Source organism: Athene cunicularia, assembly GCF_003259725.1.
Source record: "Athene cunicularia isolate RWA chromosome 12 unlocalized genomic scaffold, athCun1 chr12_part1, whole genome shotgun sequence".
NCBI lineage: Eukaryota > Metazoa > Chordata > Aves > Strigiformes > Strigidae > Athene > Athene cunicularia.
This window is the reverse complement of record NW_020799116.1, coordinates 14113359-14132184: the sequence shown is the minus strand read 5'-3', so window position 1 is coordinate 14132184 and position 18826 is coordinate 14113359. Positions and strand designations below refer to the sequence as shown.

Below are 18826 nucleotides of genomic sequence, written 5' to 3'. Positions count from 1 at the left end.
TAGCTTCAGGAGCTGAATTACCTTTTTTCTGTTCGTTGCCATTTCAGTATAAGATGAAAGAGTTTCCGATATGGTTCAATCTCAGCTTTTAAGTCATTGAGAAGTGGGAAGTCACTCAGTTGCCATTTGAGCAGAGCCTCTTCTTTATTAATAACAGCTACTATTTCATCAGCCTCCTGTATGCATTTCTGTAATGCCCTCAGGTCCGCCACATACTGAAATCAAATAATTTTATGTCTTGAGTGATAATTAAATTATGCTCTTAACAGTTATCAGAATAAGATATCAAACTATAATAAGATTTTGTATCTCTTAAAAATTTAGAAAATGTGTTAAAAACTTGTCTTGTCCTTGAGTAGACAAACTGTGAAGAACCTAGATTAACACCAAGAAAAATAAAGTTGGTTTTATCATTACTGAATTTAAGAGTATTAAACCATTTTCAAAATGTTTGAGCTTTAAAATTCACTGACAGGCATACATGTTTTTATGTATCTGACATGTCGTAAGGGCAACTGGGACTTTTTAGTTTAGGATTTCTGTTTTGTGTTCAAAATGGTTTGTTTTTAAAAACCAAAATTACTAAGTACAATTGTGATATGCTCCAATTAAGGCGCAAGACATGCTCTGGCAATTATAAAATACTTCTAGAAATTTGCAAAGCTTTGGAGACAGTGGTCTTCTCTTCAATAGCAGAAAAATGGAATTTTTAGGGTCATTCTTAGAAGATAGTTTTTTTAAAAATAATTTTTTAAAAAACCAAACTGCTACCAACCACTCTAACCTGCTATTTTTTTCTTCAGTTCCTCAATATGTCAAAAATAGTGAAGAAAATGCTGATCCCACTGAAGTTATTTGCAAAGAAGGTCACTAGGGCCAGAATTCCATATTTTATATAAACCAGAGTAAAAAAAACATTCACTTTATACATCTGTAATATCTCAGTCCTTACTGGGATTACCTGCCAGCCAATTTAAGCACAACTTTATAGTAAACTTTCCTTTAAGTCAAATGTCATTGCCAATGAAGCACAAAAGGAGGGAGGCAGAGGTCATTTTATGAGTTTGTCCACTGTGGCAAGAGGATAACAAATATTTTTAACAAGTGTTAAAAACCAACTGATTACTTTTAATTCTAAGTTTTTTACGTGACTCCTGTACATTAAACATACAAAACATTTTGACCCATTTTAGCCTAAATGTTAATCAGACCTGTTGCATGCAATCCAGTTCTGAGTATTTCTCAAACTCTGTCACAGAACGTGTCAGCTTGTCTAATTCCACCATCAGTTTCTCATGTTTATCTATTAGTTCTTGCTCTCTTTTACGTTTGGACTGTTCAATCAGCTACAAAACAATAGATTATTTTTAATGGTAAAAAAAGAAACAAAAAAAGTGGTTGTAAGTCCTTCCAATGATTAACATACATAGTATCATCTAAATTAAATGTTTAGCACAGAGAGACAGAAAACAAACAACACAGATTAGATATTATCCTTACAATAATTAAAATGTCTTAAGGAATTGCTTTCTCTATGTCTCAAGTGTGTGCAACCTCTGTAAGTTAACATGGAACTTATCTCAATAATCATAACAGGATTGCCTTAAAGGCCTCCTTCAGTGATCAGACAAAAGTTAGTAAATTATTACAGAAAAAAAATACAGAGATTCTGATCTTTGGGATTCAGGAGTTTACTGCCAAAAGAAGACATCTACAGTTGTTGAAAGCCAACGCTATCCCACATGTATCTACTGCTGCAGAAGGCAGAAATTCTAAAACGTAAGACCACTCTAAAGTACCAGGTCTGCAGTTATTTTTAAGGTACCAAACAAGAAATCAACCAAAGCAGAAGAGATCTCCTAAGACAAGGACACCTACTGCCATGCAAAAATTGTGAAGCAGACAAACAGAACATCTGCAAAGGAGGAACCAGTCGTTTCCTGCTGCAGTAGAATAAGAATTGATTCATATCTGAGAGTATAAAATCCTAAAAACTTGTAAAATTATTCTTGTTCTCAAGCTCTATCAATGCAAGTTGTTAGACAGTCAGCTACAGAGAGATACAGCCCTGAGGGACTCTTTCTAAGTCAGATTTACTCTGTACTACCATTATCATTAAAAAGAATTTGAACAAGCATCATAGACTCTGTGTACAAGTAGCAAATTAATTTCACTCATTTAGTTTTCGGGAATTAAAGAATGATAACATGCAAACAAAATGTTTTACAGACATAGCAGCCTCCCAGCTGGGTATGTTTTAAGTCAGAGGCATATTTACTACCCCTGGACATTCTCCTTAGTATCTAGATAAGACTTAGTGAAAGAGAAATACTTAATTGTGATATTTAAATTATACTGATATTTTTATTTTTTTTAAATGCTAATTATTAATTCCTAAACATTTTTAGAAGACATTATTAAATCTATGCTGAATTACTACAGAGAGGCAAGAGAACACCAAAAGTCTTGATTTACTCTATCATAGCCAGAAAGAATTCTAGCAAGATGAATACAGACAAGTGGAAGAAAATAAAAGTAATCTACAGTCACACAAAGAAAATTAGATGTTGCATATTTTTCTATTAATGACTGCTACCTAAACCCCACAATTCCCACTGTTCTTTTATTGACAGAACAAAATACCATTTTAATTAGATGACTTTCTGTCCAGAGCACTAACCCTTATTAAGGGCCTGGCAGTTACATTTTCAGTACTAGTCAACTGCAGTGTAGTGAATTTTCACCTTCCTATGAATTACCTAGTACTGGCCACAAACAAATTGCGATAATAAAACTTGCTGAAGGTTTTAAGTTACAGTGACAATTTTTAAATTACTCCACAAAAAGTCCTCTGTTAATATAAAAATCTGGAAATATGTTATTTATGCATGCCTAATTTAGTATGTGCAATTATATGTGTAGATACATGCAGCCTGCTGAGAAAATAAATAGCTCAAGTAAAGTGAAAAGTCTGACAAGCCAAAATATACTATAAACTAAGAAAACGCTCTTACATCATCATGTTCATCAAAAATAGGGTTAATCATCTTTGGCCATAACAGAACTGTTGCATTCAGTGCAATGTCTTCAGGAGCAAATAAAAAACCATCTAAGAAGTAATTCATTTGCCGACAGCGCTCCTACAAAAAGATATTTCACAAAACTTTAGAACTGTTTAAAATATAAGTAGGAAAATATGATCTACAAAGATAAAATAGAAGTCTACATTTCGTGGACTTGTCAAAATGCAGAGCTACTTCAGCCAACTGAATATTAATATTCAAAATACATATTAAAAGTTATTAAAATTCCTGCTCCATTCATGAGCTTATTTCTCTAAATATGACTTCTGTGGCCTGTAAATCTACAGGCAGAAATCTTATTATTAAAAATATTTAAAAAAAACCAAATCTGCAGAATGTGTGTTATGTTTACAGACCTGTTACCATAGCAGAAAATGTGATACATATCATCATAACATATAGCAAGGAGCTTCTAATGGTTTTGTCTGACCCAAACCTTACACATTTTTTCAGTTTTGTGCTCTGAGCACACACAAAGTACTACTGCCAATGTAACAACACCTGCTCAGAGAATAAATTGCTTCTTGTGTGTTCAAAGTCACGACTGTTTTACACATAAAATTATCTTTACATTTGTGTGTTACGTTTGCATGAATAGCTTTTAAGCAGGCCTGAAGTAAGTCTCTAGGCAGAAACAATAAACTGAGTGTCTTACCATCTGCCATGATTTCTCAAAGCTGCGTTTTCTCACTGACATGCAGAACACATGGGAATGGGGAATAAGAAGGAAAGGCATATGGCAAAGAATGAGCTGGACTTCCCACTTCTGTCTGAAGTGACACTGAGGGTACAGTTTATTCGTACATGCAACATAACCAGGCAAAAGTCTCTGCACTCCAGAATGAATTCGGTATTTGTATAGGACAGCATGTTTGGTAAAAGATTAAGAAATAAAGGATGCTCATTTACCTTGATTCTTAACAACAGGTCCTGTATACCTTTTGTTTTGACCTTCTTTATGTAAGCTATTGTTTCCACCATTTCTTCTGTTGTCTTGGGAACTTTTAATGCACGTTCCTTAATTGCTTCAAATTCCCTGCATATCCTATAAATTTATTTTACATAAAATATCAAGATTTTAAGATTTTAGTTTGACTGGCTTCAAGCTCAGCTTTAATGGAATTAAATGTTCAAATTACTTCTTTAAGTATTACTCCTGCACAAACTCCAGTACTTTATGAAATTAAACAGGGAATATGACCAAGTCAGTCTAGAAAAATACTGGTTATTAACTTGCAATAATTGATTTGTTTGGATTTTGGGGTATTCTTTTGCAATAAATGCTTCAATTACTTTTGGTAAGTACATGAACTTAAGTAAGTAATGTTAGTATACACACAAACACTATCCTAGTAAATATTTTGTCATTTTGGTAATGTGGAATCACTATAAAACTTGACTATAATTGTTCGTTTTAACCAAACAATTTAATATGACTTCACTCATGATGTAATGAATATCTGCAAATTAACCTCCTGTTTAACTAATTCGATGTCCTTCTATGGTAAGGTCACCCACTTAGTGGATGAAGGGAAGGCAGTGGATGTAGTTTTCCTGGATTTTAGTAAGGCTTTTGATACTGTCCCTCACAGCATCCTTCTGGGCAACTTGTCCAGCTGTGGGGTGAGCGGGTGAAGAACTGGCTAAAGTGCAGAGCTCAAGGGGTTGTAGTGAATGGGGCTACATCTGGCTGGTGACCAGTCACCAGTGATGTTCCTCAGGATTCAATTTTAGGGCCAGAGCTGTTCAGTTTATTTATCAATAATCTGGATGCAGGAGTTGAATGCACCATTAGCAAGTCTGGTGATGATATCAAACTGGGAGGTGCTGTTGACTCTCTTGAGGGACTGGAGACCTTGCAGAGGGACCTAGACAGACTGGAGCATTGGGCTATGATAATAGGATGAAATTTAACAAGTCAATGGATGGAGTAATGCAGGGCACAAGTATAAATTGGGAGAGGAGTGGCTGGGGAGTGGCCCTGCAGAAGGGATCTGGGGGCACTGGTTGCCAGCAGGCTCACCACGAGCCAGCAGTGTGCCCTGGCAGCCAGGAGGGCAAACTGCATCTGGGGTGCCTCACACACAGCACAACCGGCCAGTCAAAAGAGGCGACTGTCCCGCTGTATTCAGCGTCGGTGCAGCCTCACCTGGAGTGCTGTGTGCAGTTCTGGGCCCCACAATTTAAGAACGTGTTCAGGTACTGGAATGCATCCAGGCGAGGACAACAAAGCTGGTGAAAGGGCTGGAAGGAATGTCCTTGAGGAGCAGCTGAGGACTTTGGGCTTGTCTAGTTTGGAGAAAAGGAGGCTGAGGGGTGACCTCTCCTGAGGAGGCGAGGGAGGTGCTGAGCTCTTCACCCAGGTATCCAGTGATAGGACATGTGGCAACGGTTCAGAGCTGCACCAGGGAAGGTTCAGACTGGACATTAGGAAACATTTCCTTACTGAGAGGGTGGTCAAACACTGGAACAGGCTTGCTAGAGACGTGGTTGATGCCCCAAGCCTGTCAGTGTTGGAGAGACACTTTGTGCAGTGCCCTTAACAACATGCTTGAACTTTTGGTCAGCTCTGAACTGCTCAGGCAGTTGGACTAGATGATGGTTGTAGGTCCCTTCCAACTGAAATTGTCTAGTCTATTTTGTTTGATCACTGTTATTATCTGTCATTATCCATGAGAACCTAGAGGTTATCATGTAATAAGAAAATCTAGATATCCTTTCCTTTGGCAGTGCAGTAGTACTATATTTCACACTTAAAAAGCCGGAATGGTAATGAAGCCCTTTGATCTTTTAGCTCATCTGCTATCCAAGTCTATTAGTAAGTTCCCCTACTAGTTTTTGAGTCTAAAATGGAGGAAAAAAATACATTAGCTGGTGCAACTTGCATGAGATCATTAGTCAGCCAAGAGTCTTCATTAAACATGAGTATGGTATATTTGCATTTCTTCTGCATGTTTCTACTATGCATTTATCACACGCAACACCCACAAGCAGAAAATTCTACTTACTTTTTATTTTCCTCTCTGTGACTTGCAACTATTCTGTCCATTAGCCTTTCTGCAAAGGTGTTTGCATTATGAGCCAAACCTTGCTTTAAATCCTCACAATTCAAACAGATCATAGGAAAATGAGCCACCTGTGGTAAACTCAAGATTTCCTTCTTGTGGGTGAAGAATTCATCTATGAACTTCAGAAAAACGTTATAGATTTTACACTTCTCGGATGTTATTTAAATACTTAGCTACATGAATATTACACATTGAAGAAAATAAATATTTTTTTTCTATTTACCATAGAATTTAGGGGAAAAAACACTTATATTGTGGATTTGTAGGTAAACATGATTTTTAGCTAAAGGTTAAGCACCCCTTATCCTCTGTTCTCTTTTTATTATTGCTGTATATATAGTAAAAATTGTAAAATATATAAAATGTAGAATTAAAACTTACAGCAGTATATTCATCAAAACTGTGTTCTTCTGCTTCAAATCTTTCTATGCGTGCCTGTGCAGTTCCATCTACAAGCCAGCCATACCTTTCAACTACAATTCAAATATATTCTATTAATATCCATATAATGCATACACTGTACAGTAAATGACTTATTACAAAGAAGTAACACAGTTATTTAAAGACTCTTCTATCACTCACCATAGTTTTCAAAATACTCCTTTGGACCTTCTAAGTTGTCCCTGACAGATTTTTTCAGTGTCGATGTGGCCCAGACTATGACATGATTAGGAAGCTCTGCGTCCAGAGTTGTAGTGCCTCCCATTAGACAAGAATGTACCGTTTGGATGTTCTAATAAAAGTGCAAGTTCTGATTATTCAATTTTAAAAAGCAATACAAGGATACAAGTATCTAAAGTTGCAATCTGTAGAATGCACTGTATCAGAAAAGTATAAGACCCTAACTGTGACCAAGACCATGTGCTTCATACACACCTAAAACAACTCTTCCCAAAGTTTAGCAGGAAACATGTAAAACAGATAAAAAAATAATTACCCAATCTTACATAAAATTAAACTCTATGCTATGCGCAAACACACAAAATGAAACCCAAAACACTCCTCTGAAAGTACTGTCATGTATGATTAAAGGCCAATACTCAGTCCACAGGGATACACCTAAAACCCCCAAAAAAGCTGCATTCTCTGGAGTCACAGATTAGTTCCTAAGACATAAATCTTTAGATACTGTATATATTAGTTGTTAGGGATTTGAGGCCTTTCTTTTTCATAGAAAGAAAAGGAATATAAACTCTAATTTTCCTTGTCTTTCTTTGGGGATCTTAATTATTAATGCAAGTTTACTGTAAATCATCACACATATGACTAAGGTGCTAATTATATTTCTATGCAAAGTGTTAGTTCACCAAAAGTATACACTGCAAAACTACTTGACTTTCTATTTTAAACATAAATACATAAATAAATTAGAATATGTGGTTGCTTATACTTGAAGCGCTCTCAGGTTTTCTGAATGTACCAAAGAAAACAAAAAGCTTATCCACTATCTAGTTTTCTTTTCTGGGTATGTTATGTCTACAATTAATTTGCAGATTAAACCAGCAGACTAAAACAATCAGTAGCAGGTGTACCAATTTTTTATGAACAAGGAATAACAAAATGAGCTTCAGAGCCTGGAGTTCTGCTGGGCATCAAGATCCATGAAGTGACCTGCAGAATGCTCATGGAAAATAAATACAAGTTGCATTCTGCTTCCCATTAACATGATAGTCAGAGTTCTAAACTACTACTATTTTCATGTACTGAGCAAATTAGCAGTTTAACATCTAAATAAAGATAAAAGCACACCTGGAGAGTCTGTCCTATACGATTTACTATAAACAGAATTCCTTCTTCTAGGTCTTGGAAGCTTGGATAAAACTCCATTTTCTTTTCATCAAGAGTCAATTCCATCTTAAATAAAGGTACACAATTTCCATCTTTGGGATCAAAAAGTTTCACAAAAACTTCAACCGTTGTTCTCAATAATTCTTTCAGCTAGGTAATAACATACATCACCTATTAGTTGAACGAACAGAAAACCCCATCCCACTTTCCCTGCATTCAGTAAGCCAGGATTCCCATTCATTTTAATACTTTTGGTCTGATTCATGTCTAACTGAAGTAGCGTGAATTTTTCTAATGACTTCAGTGGGTATTAGTTCCAACCCTTAAAGAATGTAACCTAATGAAAGTAACCAAACATTTCAGTAAAGTCCAGGCATTTATTTTTGCTACAAAAGTCTATTACTAACACATGCCTTAAGTACAAATGAAATATCTGGAATGCATTTTCCTTTTACTTTCTTCTAATATGACAATGGTTTGATTAGACTATTGTTCCATTATTTTTCTAGAAAGTAATTTAAGGCTTAATCCTAAAAATGACTGCCTTCTCAAAGGCACATATATATTCCCACTGATTATTATATTCTTAAATGCTTTAAGTTAATTGAAAGTTAAAGGATTTTTAATTTTCAGTAAACTAAGAACTGTGAAAAACAATTGTCTGAGTCTGAAATCAGTGATTTCATTTGAATGTTACTGTTTAATTATTATTAGCAAATAAAATAACTGGAAATTCCTTTAAAAAAATTTGAGAAACACTTCATATAATTTCCATCTTGATATAAATAATCAGGGAGAAAAAAAAAATTAACCTGCAAAGCACTGTGGTATAATTTTCCACAGAAAAAAATTGTTGGGAAATTTTGCAGAACTATAGCCACTTGCACATACATTGGCAGAGCTGGACTTTCAGCCTGTTTGTGTACACGTTTGCTTTCAAGGGACAGAGACCAGGTTTTGTTCATTTTACTAATATATGACATGTAATTGAAGTGCCAAGATCGGTGATAGGAAGGGTCCTGAGAACACCAGGATATTTCTTTCTTTAAGCTAATTACATTATAGTTGGGAGAACGAATAAATTTTCTGTAGCTAAAAAGCTAGAAGAAAAAGAAGTAGACAAGACTACGTATTTATTTTCAATGAGGGAAGTTAAATATTTAAGATTTTGAATACTTTACTGGATTATATGCTACAGATGGCTAACAATGATTAATTAAACAGGCCTCTTATTGTATAATGTCCTGACTCATTAAAATTACCTAAATTTCACATTGTTTATCACAAAGAGGAAAATTTTTTACCTGATTAGACATAAGAGTAGCCACACAGTTATAAAAAGAGTCAACCTGATCCAACTTTACACCATTCAGTGCCTCCTTCTGAGTAAAGAGACTGATAACTTTCTGATACCATGTACTCAGTATCTTCTCTTCTGCTTTAGAACAGCTTAGAGAGACATCAGTCTTTAAAGACCGACAGTCAACTGGCTCTTTCAATCTAGAAAAGAAAGTTACAGGCAACTTAATAAACAAAAATTAAAAAACCATGAAGTAAAGCAACAGTAATGTATGCTGTATTACAAACCCATCCTTTTTTAGCAGAAAGCACAGTGGGAACCTAAGCATCACTTCTGTAGATTTAAATGAGGAAAAAAATACCCCAAATCTCAGGAAATAAAGAACAGTTACCAGAAAAGGTAATGAGGAAAAAGATATTGAAAATTATCTTTTTGAAAATGAAAAGTTCCAAGAATAAAAATAAAAATTCAACTGATGAAAACCAGCAAGAAATCTGATCTTCAGGGTTAGCACAGAATTCCCTACAAATAGTAATATTAAGAGAAGTCAATTTTTCAAATGCTACTTCAACCAGACTTCTATGGGGACCAATGGTATTAAGATTAAATGACAGGAGTACCTTTACAGAATTAAAGGCAAAACATAAATCAAAAGGGCTGATATTACCAGCATTTTAAGCACCAATAAAATATTTAGATGTAACAGACAAAGTTTAATGTGTCATAACACAAAGTAACCTACTCAAAGACCATTAAATGACACTTTGAAGAAATCTGTTTTATAAAAAAATCTTAGGATAAATAATAGAATTAAACACACTCTTCTTTACCAGTTTCAAAAACCTATATGGGTTAATAATTCACCAAAACAGACTTTACCTTAAACTTGAGAAATCCACTATAAGAAAGGTAGAGAATGCCGCATAACCCAAATCCAGTAGAGCTTTCATTGTGGGGTGGAGAATGTGCAAGTTGGAAAGGATTTTATTTTTTGCTTGGATAAAACTTTTATGCCATGGTCTAGAAAAATCCAGACCTCTGAAAAAACAAAGCAAAACAAAGCAATCCAACAACCAAAACAAACCAACCAACATATAAAAGTGAAGAGCTCAAGCAATACTTGAATAAAACCTTAAGTATAAAAAGTAGCATTAAAAAGCTTATTCCCTAACATGATTAGTTATTAGTAACATTAGATCCTCAATATGTTGCCGTGGAAGACGTAAAGCTACTGTCTGATGAACCATCTTTTATACTTCAGAGTATTTTCAGATCACCTGTTCTTCCTGGAGTTCTTCCAATCTACACTTCTAACTTCACCAACTGCTAACAGGAAGTATTTATCATCAATATTTAGGTGGCACACACTCTGATGCTTCAGCAAATCATGCAATTCAGATAATTCAATTCTGTCTACCTGAATTCCTCTTCTGTTTTGGCAGAGCACAACAGCCTTTTCCTCGGTCTTAAGGTTTCACCTCATAACACCAAAGTCATATGAAACCTTGACATCAGATGCAGTTTTGGCATGTTAAAGTACTGTACGACACCGCTGTCTGCCAGTAAACTGCCTTGTACACACACACTTCATTCATTCCAGAGGTGGCTGCAATACCACTTCAGTGTCCGGGCACTGAGAGCCACAAGTATCATTTGCAGTCACTACTGCTACTCTATGTAACTATAACAACAGTAATGAAACACTGTCAGTGCTAAAACTTTGTAAAACATTCAGATATATGATGTTTAAATGTAAGATCTTCTACAGACAGAAAAAATATCTCATGAAGGGGCTCCAGAATTAATATTGTGCTGTAACTGTTCATGCAGCTCAACGAGAATTTCAGTTATGCAACTACGTGTGTTATTTGCTCATGTCGTGGTTTGAGCCCAGAGGGCAACTGTGCACCATGCAGCTCATGTTTGCTCACCCCTTCCCCTGTAGCACTGGGAAGGAGAAAAATGATTCAAAAGGCTCAGGAATGGAGATAAGGACAGGGAGGGATGTCTCACCTCTACTGTCACAGGCAAAGGACAGGTTCATTAGGGGAAGAAAAAGGACATCACTTTAATTCAAACACTAACAAACCCAACACTTCCAGAGTGGGACAGTGAGAAGCGTTACCGTATCTTAGAAACACCTCCCGCCACCCCTCCCTTCCTCCCAGGCTCAGTTTGTTTCTGGTATCTGTACCTCCCTCCCCTGCAGCACAGGGGCAGGGGATGGGGGGTGCCGTCAGTCCGCCACCTCCTCCTCCAAGGTGGGGGGAAGCGCTCTTCCGAGTCCTTCCCCCTGCCCCCCAGGGTGTCCCTCTCACAGGAGACAGCCCCGAGTCCTCCCCACAGGATGCATTCTTCTCGAGATGCTCTGGTGTAGGTCACCTCCCCATGTTGCACCTCCCAGCACCGAACTACAACAGCGGGGGCTGCTTCCCACAGAGCCCCGGGGGTCCTCCACAGGCTGCCGGCAAATCTCTGCTCCTCCAGTGACCTCCATGGTGCTGGGGGGTGGCCCTGCCCTCCCACCACGGGATACAGGGGGGGTCTCTGCTCCAGAGCACCTCCTCCTCCTTCCTCTGAGCTTGGTGCTCACACAGGTGTCCTTCCCATCACACCTCCCCAAAGTCCCCCATCCCCTCTCCCATTCCCCTTCTTAAATAAGTTATCACAGAGGTGCAGCTGCTGCCTTGGCCAGAGGTGGGTAAGACTTGGAGCTGGGGGAGCTTCGAGAAGCTTCTTACAGGGGCCACTGCTGTAGCCCCATTCCCTGCTACCAATACGCCACCACACCAACCCAGCACAGATAACTTAGTCCACTTACAAAGGTAATAAAGGCAAAGTTGCCTCCTCTTCATCTTCAAGTCCTTCTATGTCTGGTTTAATAAGAACACTTCGCACTAGGGGAAAAAAAATAAAATACGTGAACATCAGAAGAAAGTTAAGCCTTATTCAACAGGCACTGTACTTCCTCAACATTTCTCCAGGCTGAATCAAGCACATAGTAGGATGGAAGAGTAACTGTATCATCCAAGTCTTCAAAACACATTCTCCCAAAGGTAACTCAAAATCATAGCTTCTGCTAAATACATACACAGATTCAGGTGGCTTAATTCCAGTTCTGTCCCCTATTCATGCAGGTTTTCAGATTGATTAGTATCTAAATTAAGTATTTTCTTAAGTAATTTCTTCACTAAAGGTCGGTTGGTCACTGGAACAGGCTCCCCAGGGAAGTGCTCACGGCACCAAGCCTGTCAGAGTCGAGGAGCATCTGGACAACACTCTTAGGCACGTGGCTCAGTGTTAGGTAGTCCTGCGAGGAGCAGGGACTTGGACTCTATGATCCATATGGGTCCCTTCCAACTTGAGATATTCTATAATTCTATAGTCATGGTAATTTTATTTAATATAATTATAGTGGGATACTATAATTATCTCACGGATGATATTATGAAGAAGTTAGTTCCATGCTAAGTTGTGTAATTTTTTTAATCTGCATTTTTTAAAAGATCAGCCATCCACGAAAATATTGACAAAATTTGGCTCAATTTCAGATTTCAGATACCATAAATGTAAATAAAAAGGACATTAATACATTATTTCAAGGGAATGCACTTTGAAAATTCCAGTTCATGACTCTCCTAAAAAAGTTTAAAAATTAAAGTGAGTTGTATGAGTGGTATCTGAAAATAGTTAATTATCTTTGCAGATTTTTATTGCAAGCCTCCTCTTCCTTGTGCAAGAAAGCAGGATCAGAATACTTATGGAGGTATGCCTGTCTGAAAGAACAATTTAGAAAAATTATTTTCAGTGGGAGAACACAGAACAGCTTATTTTATATATATATACTCATTAATATATTACTATTAGTAGTGTGTAGTTTCTGGTACTTACCCATGTATCTTCTCATGCTCGTTTCATAATCCATTGTTACCTCCTGTAAAAGCTTTTCAGCTAACAGCTGCCTATCTTTGCCTTCCATAAGCGACTGTGGCACCAACTGAAGCATGGACATTAGCCACTGCTGCTGAATGGGAACCACCGGATGCCTTCGCACACACTTTTTCATAAAGAGATAGTTTGTCTGAAAGGACAGTATTGTCAGAGGTCTAATAATGGACTATGTAAATATTTTTGTGTTAAGCTTGACAATGAAGTCTCTTTGTATTCACCATTTTTTATACTTAAGGGCAGGCAACATAATCTAATCTTTTTAGTATTCACTGACTACTACACTAAAAGCTACACTATGGTTGGTAAGATGGTCTCCCTGTCTCAACGCTTAAATACAAAATATAGTACTTTTTAGTATGGCATTTTCCTTGGTTCTCTGCTGAAGTTTATGACTGACAACAAAACCGTTCAAGGTTCCTGTTATTGTTCTTCGGACATACGTTTATCTGGCAAAAAGTATGCACAAATGGGGGGGGGTGTGTGTTTGGCCAAAGAAATAGGTATTTATGCCTCTGAGTGATAGATTTTTTATAAAACAAAAAAAGATCTGAATCTCTACAGTTTTCAGCATGAGTTTACCTAACATCAGCTAGGAAAAACAGACGCTACCTTAAACTACTTAATATAAACATTTCAATGCTAATTTGAGTTTAAAGCGGGTCTCAGAGATAAAGTCTTACTTTGAATGCTATACACACATTCTAGGATTTGTACATGTTCTTCAAATCAGGTGAACAATGTCAAAGACTACTTTTTGTACAGGCTAAAGTATGATCTGTGACCCCCAACTGAAAAAATCCTGCTGGCTGTTACAATTTTTTCTAAGGAATGATCTTTAAGTAAGGTTTAGAACAAAACTTAAATTACTGATAGACATATTTTCTGTAACAGAAAAATACTTTCTTTCTATTGAACCACAAGAAAAGATTTCTATTTTGCTCACTATTCCATTTTTCCCAGCAAGACTACTGAAAAAGCTTTTCCTGTTTAACCACCATCAATTCCACAAAAGACACTCAACCTCTCAAACAGAGACCATTCATTCTTCTACTCTAAAAAAGCAGAAGAAAGAATTGAACTCACTCTTCGTTGTTTTCGCTCGCTGTTCATCTGTATAAAAAGGAACAGAAAATCATAATGTATTAAGAAAATATAAACAGAAAAAAATCAGAAATATAAAATTAAACAAATATTATTCCTAAATAAAGCCTTTATTCTGTACATATACAGGTATCAATTTCAGTGGGACTACTTGAGCATATAAATGCATTTCTGAATTACTAAGGACTGAGATAAGTATCTTTAAGTAAATGCTAGGAAGAGGCATAAATGCCCCAATAACAAAGAAGAAAACAGGCAACAGTTAAAATATTCAAGAAATACTTTCTTACAGTGGAAGGCAGTTCCGGGATAGGAAGTACAGGATCTCTGTGATATTTTTCTTCCATGGACACGTGATAGACTTTTAAAGCTCGATCAATTCTAAAGTAAAACATAGTGTGAGAAGTGCAGAAAATCTACAAATAATGTTCACCAACTCTTTGATCACTAAAAGGTAACTCTTATATAAAAAGCCACCATTTATCTTGACCACAATCACAATATATACACATCTTAATTCACCTCATCCAATTGCCCAGTGCTCTGTTAGGATTGTATCTCACTTCTCAAAACAGAACAGATCTTGTCCAACTGTATTATGGAAATAAAAAAGCAGAACAAAACTCCTAAAGTTGTTTATTTTATGACCAGCTCTTCTTTACTGCCTGTGGTTATAAATTGCTAAATAACTATCAAATGGTTAATGTTGGCATGTCCTGCTGACATTACACATGAAAACATTTCAGTCCATCCTTTTGGAATACACTCTGTATGTATCTTGCAAAGAGAATTTCAGCCTTATCTCAATGTCACTCAGTTAAAAACTGAAGTGGAAGTTAGACTGCCAATTTCAACTACACACTCAAATCACTATTTCATGGGGCTTTATTTAAAAGACCGCTCACTGGGTACAACAATGTACAAATTGTTACACTTAACGTAACTGCTGTTGCAGCAGAATATTCACCTTTTGTCAGATGGCTGGTCAGCAGTCACCCTACTGCACACTAAGTTACCACTACAGCACAGTTGACATTTTCAGCATACTGGACACCTACATTCTGAAAACTGCACTCTGCTACTGCAGGTGTCATTGAAAGGTCAGGATTTACTTTTCAAGAGCTAAAATTAAGACTTCTTGTTTGTTAGATTTCTATTATAACAGCCTTTAAGCTATTAAAAGAAAGGAAACATCTTTCTTTACTTTTAACTTCTATATTGATTATCTGCTTTCTCTAATTGATTGTTGCTACCATTATTTAAAAGAAGAACACAAAGGCAACTCCCCTCACTATCTGGCATAAATCAGATTCCCCTCTGTGATCAATTCTTCTCAGATTTTGATCCTGCAACTTCGTTTTATACCACTGTGTAGCTCAAAGGAAGCCAACAATTTGGGACACATACAATTATATTTGAAGAAAAAAACCCTGTAATACTTGGCCACTTAAAAATTTAGCCATTAAAGTGGAACATCAACTGCATAGGAATTAGTTAAGTAACTTGTTACCATCAGCAAATCTAGCTACAGCAAATGGAATAACTAAAAAGCCACACCCAAAAAATGACAATATTTAAAATTGGTTAAATTAAGACTGTATGTAGGTCTTTAATTTTCATTTCTTCTGATGAAGGCAAAATATTTTTTTCTGTGCTTTTTAATCCTATCAAATACCATTAGATGTCCTTAACTTTTTAATCTTCTATATGAAAATGCAAGTTGAAATATATTTCATAATACTACTATAAACAATGAAACCTTAGCCCACATAACCCTGCCGTATTTATGCCAAAATAATCAACATGTCTAGGGATTCTTCAGTAAGTTCCTGAACATAATGGAGGTATTTTAAGAATAAATTTCTATCAAAATAATAATTTTTAAAAAAAACCCCTTAATTTTCTATTAGACATACAACAATTACATGAAAGCAGCCTTTTCCTATTGTCTTTCCTCGTTTGCAAATGAAAATCTTGAAAGACAATTTTATGTGAGTGTACCAATCATCTTGGCAGCTGTGCTCCTCTGACAGCGACACAGATCACTAAGCTCAGCAGCAAATGCATGGCGAGAGTGACAAAGAAGCCTGTTACAAGCAGACCCATGTTTGGATCATTCATACAGAAGCAAGCAAGTAATCTAGACTTGGATTCTCTTTCCAAAAAGGCTTACATAAAGAGAAAGGGGTTTTTTTCAGTCTATCAATCATAAACAACATTCAAAATGTGAAGGTCACATTCTCCTCACAACTCACCAGACATAACTCAAGCAGATTTTGGCTGCTGCAAAAGAAAAATGACCTTCCATTAAATGACCCTCTATTATTAATGATTTTAGATGGAAAGTGTTCAGCACTGTAATACCAACATCAAAACCCTCTAAAATTAAACCCACCATTATTATTTCTCATATGTCAAGCGCGCAATGTTTCTCTCATTTGAATTTCAGCATTTCTTGAATTACATGAAACTCACAGTAGCTGATTAAGCATCTTTTGCTGTTCGTTGCATCTTCGGTATGTCAATAGTTTATTCTGTAATGGTGACATATCAGATGTGACTGATGAAGGTAAAACAGGCGGAAGAAACAAAGTTCTCAAAGTCTTTTTATTGGAAGGTTCTCCATCTGAGTGCGGCATCTACAACCAAAACAAAACAAGATTCTAGGATACAACTAATCCTGTCCAGAAAGCAGTTTAACAGGTGCATGTATTCAGTTGAATGTATGTAAGATGTAAAATGAGGTAGCCTTGGGGATTTCCACAATGTAGGTATGAAAGTTTAGCTTTGAGAAAACAGAAAAATATTGTATATGCTAAAATGGCAAAGTTCAATGGGAAATGCACACAAACAAAAGTCTGCCCCAGACTGGCCCTGATGTAGGCACATTTCCTGTTCTGATGGGGCCTGTGGCTTCGGTAGGTGACTACTTCTTGTCTGGTCACTAAAAAAAAGCTACTGCCTCATTAAATCCACCCATGCTAGATAACATGGAACAAATTCAGACAAGGTTGGCATCTAAAGCTCTGAGGGAAAAAAATGCCCCAAAGCATCCTTGATGTTTTGCTATTACTGTGAAGGTAAAGCCGCAGCAAATTTTCAAATACAAGATCACAGAATTCTACTGAAGGGAGAGACAGTCTTTAAAGGAAAAGAAACAATCATAATCACATCAATATAGACTTATAACTTCACCACAATGTCAAACAAATGGCAGCAAAACTATGAGCAAGTTATTCTTTAGACACTATATCACTGTTGACATGAAACAAAGTACAGGAAATTATCAAGAAACCATTTACATAAACCCAGCACCCTATTTTTCTTTTTCTCAAGGAAAAATATAATTAAGCTTATTTTCTATGCGCAAAGTAGTCATTAAAAGTTCTATTCCATACATGGAAAGAGTAAGAAACTGCATGATCAACTTGTAAAAAGCCATGTAAAACTGAAGGCTATTCAGAAATAATTCTGTGATGATGAACGTCTCATGGTAGACTTAGCAGGCTGCTTGAGAACGCTACCTTGCATATAAGCATATATTCCATCAGCACACCCCAGTGACAGGGTTGTATCTATCTACCTAAGGCAGAGCAGTGCACAGTTTCTTTTCAACTGCCTGTCTGGAAATGTTTATCTGCGTTACCAGAACAAGCGCCTCTGTAAATACCAAGCAGGTGCTTGACAGTACTTTATTCTTTTAAGCTGCATCAACTCTGGGTTCTCTAGACATTATTTGCTTAGAGTATGCCAAGGTGCACATCTTCAGAAGCAAGGCTAAACTGAGCAAAGACTAAACAGAGATTACTAAAATGAAAGAGGCAAGCAAAGTGTTAATGAGGGGATCCTGGCCTGTGGATGCAGATTCCCAATGAAAAGAGGGTTTATAAATTGGTGGGGTGGATATGGGATTGAAGCTAAACAGATGGAAGTTCTGGTTTTGACCGCAGTTACGGGTAGTTGGGCTGTGCAACAGGGAAGTGGAGATAGGTATGGGTTTGAAATGAGAACCCTACTCTGGGGGCAGGATGAGGATGTGGAGCAGGTAATTGGTAACCACGGTTAAAGATACCTGGCAAACAAAGTCTGATAATCGCCTCATTTAAAGACACAAAAAAATAAAATGAAGGGAAAAGACTGTTGTGTGCCTAGGCTCAGTGTCATTAAAAGCTTATGTCCCACAGCAGCGTAAGTCTTGCTCGCAGCAGAGTATGGCTACCCCAAGACTGACGGCGGGGTTTCCCTGGAAACGCGATACACAAACTCAGAAGTGCATCTCGGCGGTCCTCGCAGCGGAGCAGAAAGCCGAAGCTACCTCCTAGGTTAGCGGTATGTGCTAGAAATTAATTAAACCGGGCAGTGGTGGCGGCATCAAAGTAAATCAAGCTCAGCTGGAGAGAACTGAGACGGCGTCACCTGTTCCCGGCGCTCCGCCAGCGCGGCCGGGCCCGTGGACACGGCCCGTCGGTGCGGAGGAGAGACCCCCCGGCCCTGCCGCCGCCGCCCGCACCCCTCCCGGGGCCGCTCACCGGCAC

At 37.2% G+C, this 18826-nt stretch overlaps 1 protein-coding gene across 1 annotated transcript in view; it reads right to left on the bottom strand.

Annotated features, from left to right (window-relative positions):
• Nucleotides 1–16930, bottom strand: part of DNAH12 (dynein axonemal heavy chain 12) — a 69490-nt gene extending 52560 nt beyond the window's left edge. The window contains exons 1-15 of the mRNA XM_026857633.1: nt 16767–16930; nt 14582–14672; nt 14274–14300; nt 13131–13320; nt 12061–12136; nt 10119–10277; nt 9244–9439; nt 7901–8089; nt 6734–6884; nt 6533–6624; nt 6092–6270; nt 3993–4128; nt 3015–3140; nt 1212–1346; nt 22–215 (exon numbers count right to left, since the gene is read on the bottom strand). Coding sequence (XP_026713434.1) covers nt 22–215; nt 1212–1346; nt 3015–3140; nt 3993–4128; nt 6092–6270; nt 6533–6624; nt 6734–6884; nt 7901–8089; nt 9244–9439; nt 10119–10277; nt 12061–12136; nt 13131–13320; nt 14274–14300; nt 14582–14672; nt 16767–16930 — 2105 coding nt within the window. The remainder of the gene's footprint in view (nt 1–21; nt 216–1211; nt 1347–3014; nt 3141–3992; nt 4129–6091; nt 6271–6532; nt 6625–6733; nt 6885–7900; nt 8090–9243; nt 9440–10118; nt 10278–12060; nt 12137–13130; nt 13321–14273; nt 14301–14581; nt 14673–16766) is intronic.
• Between the last annotated feature and the right edge of the window lie 1896 nt (nt 16931–18826).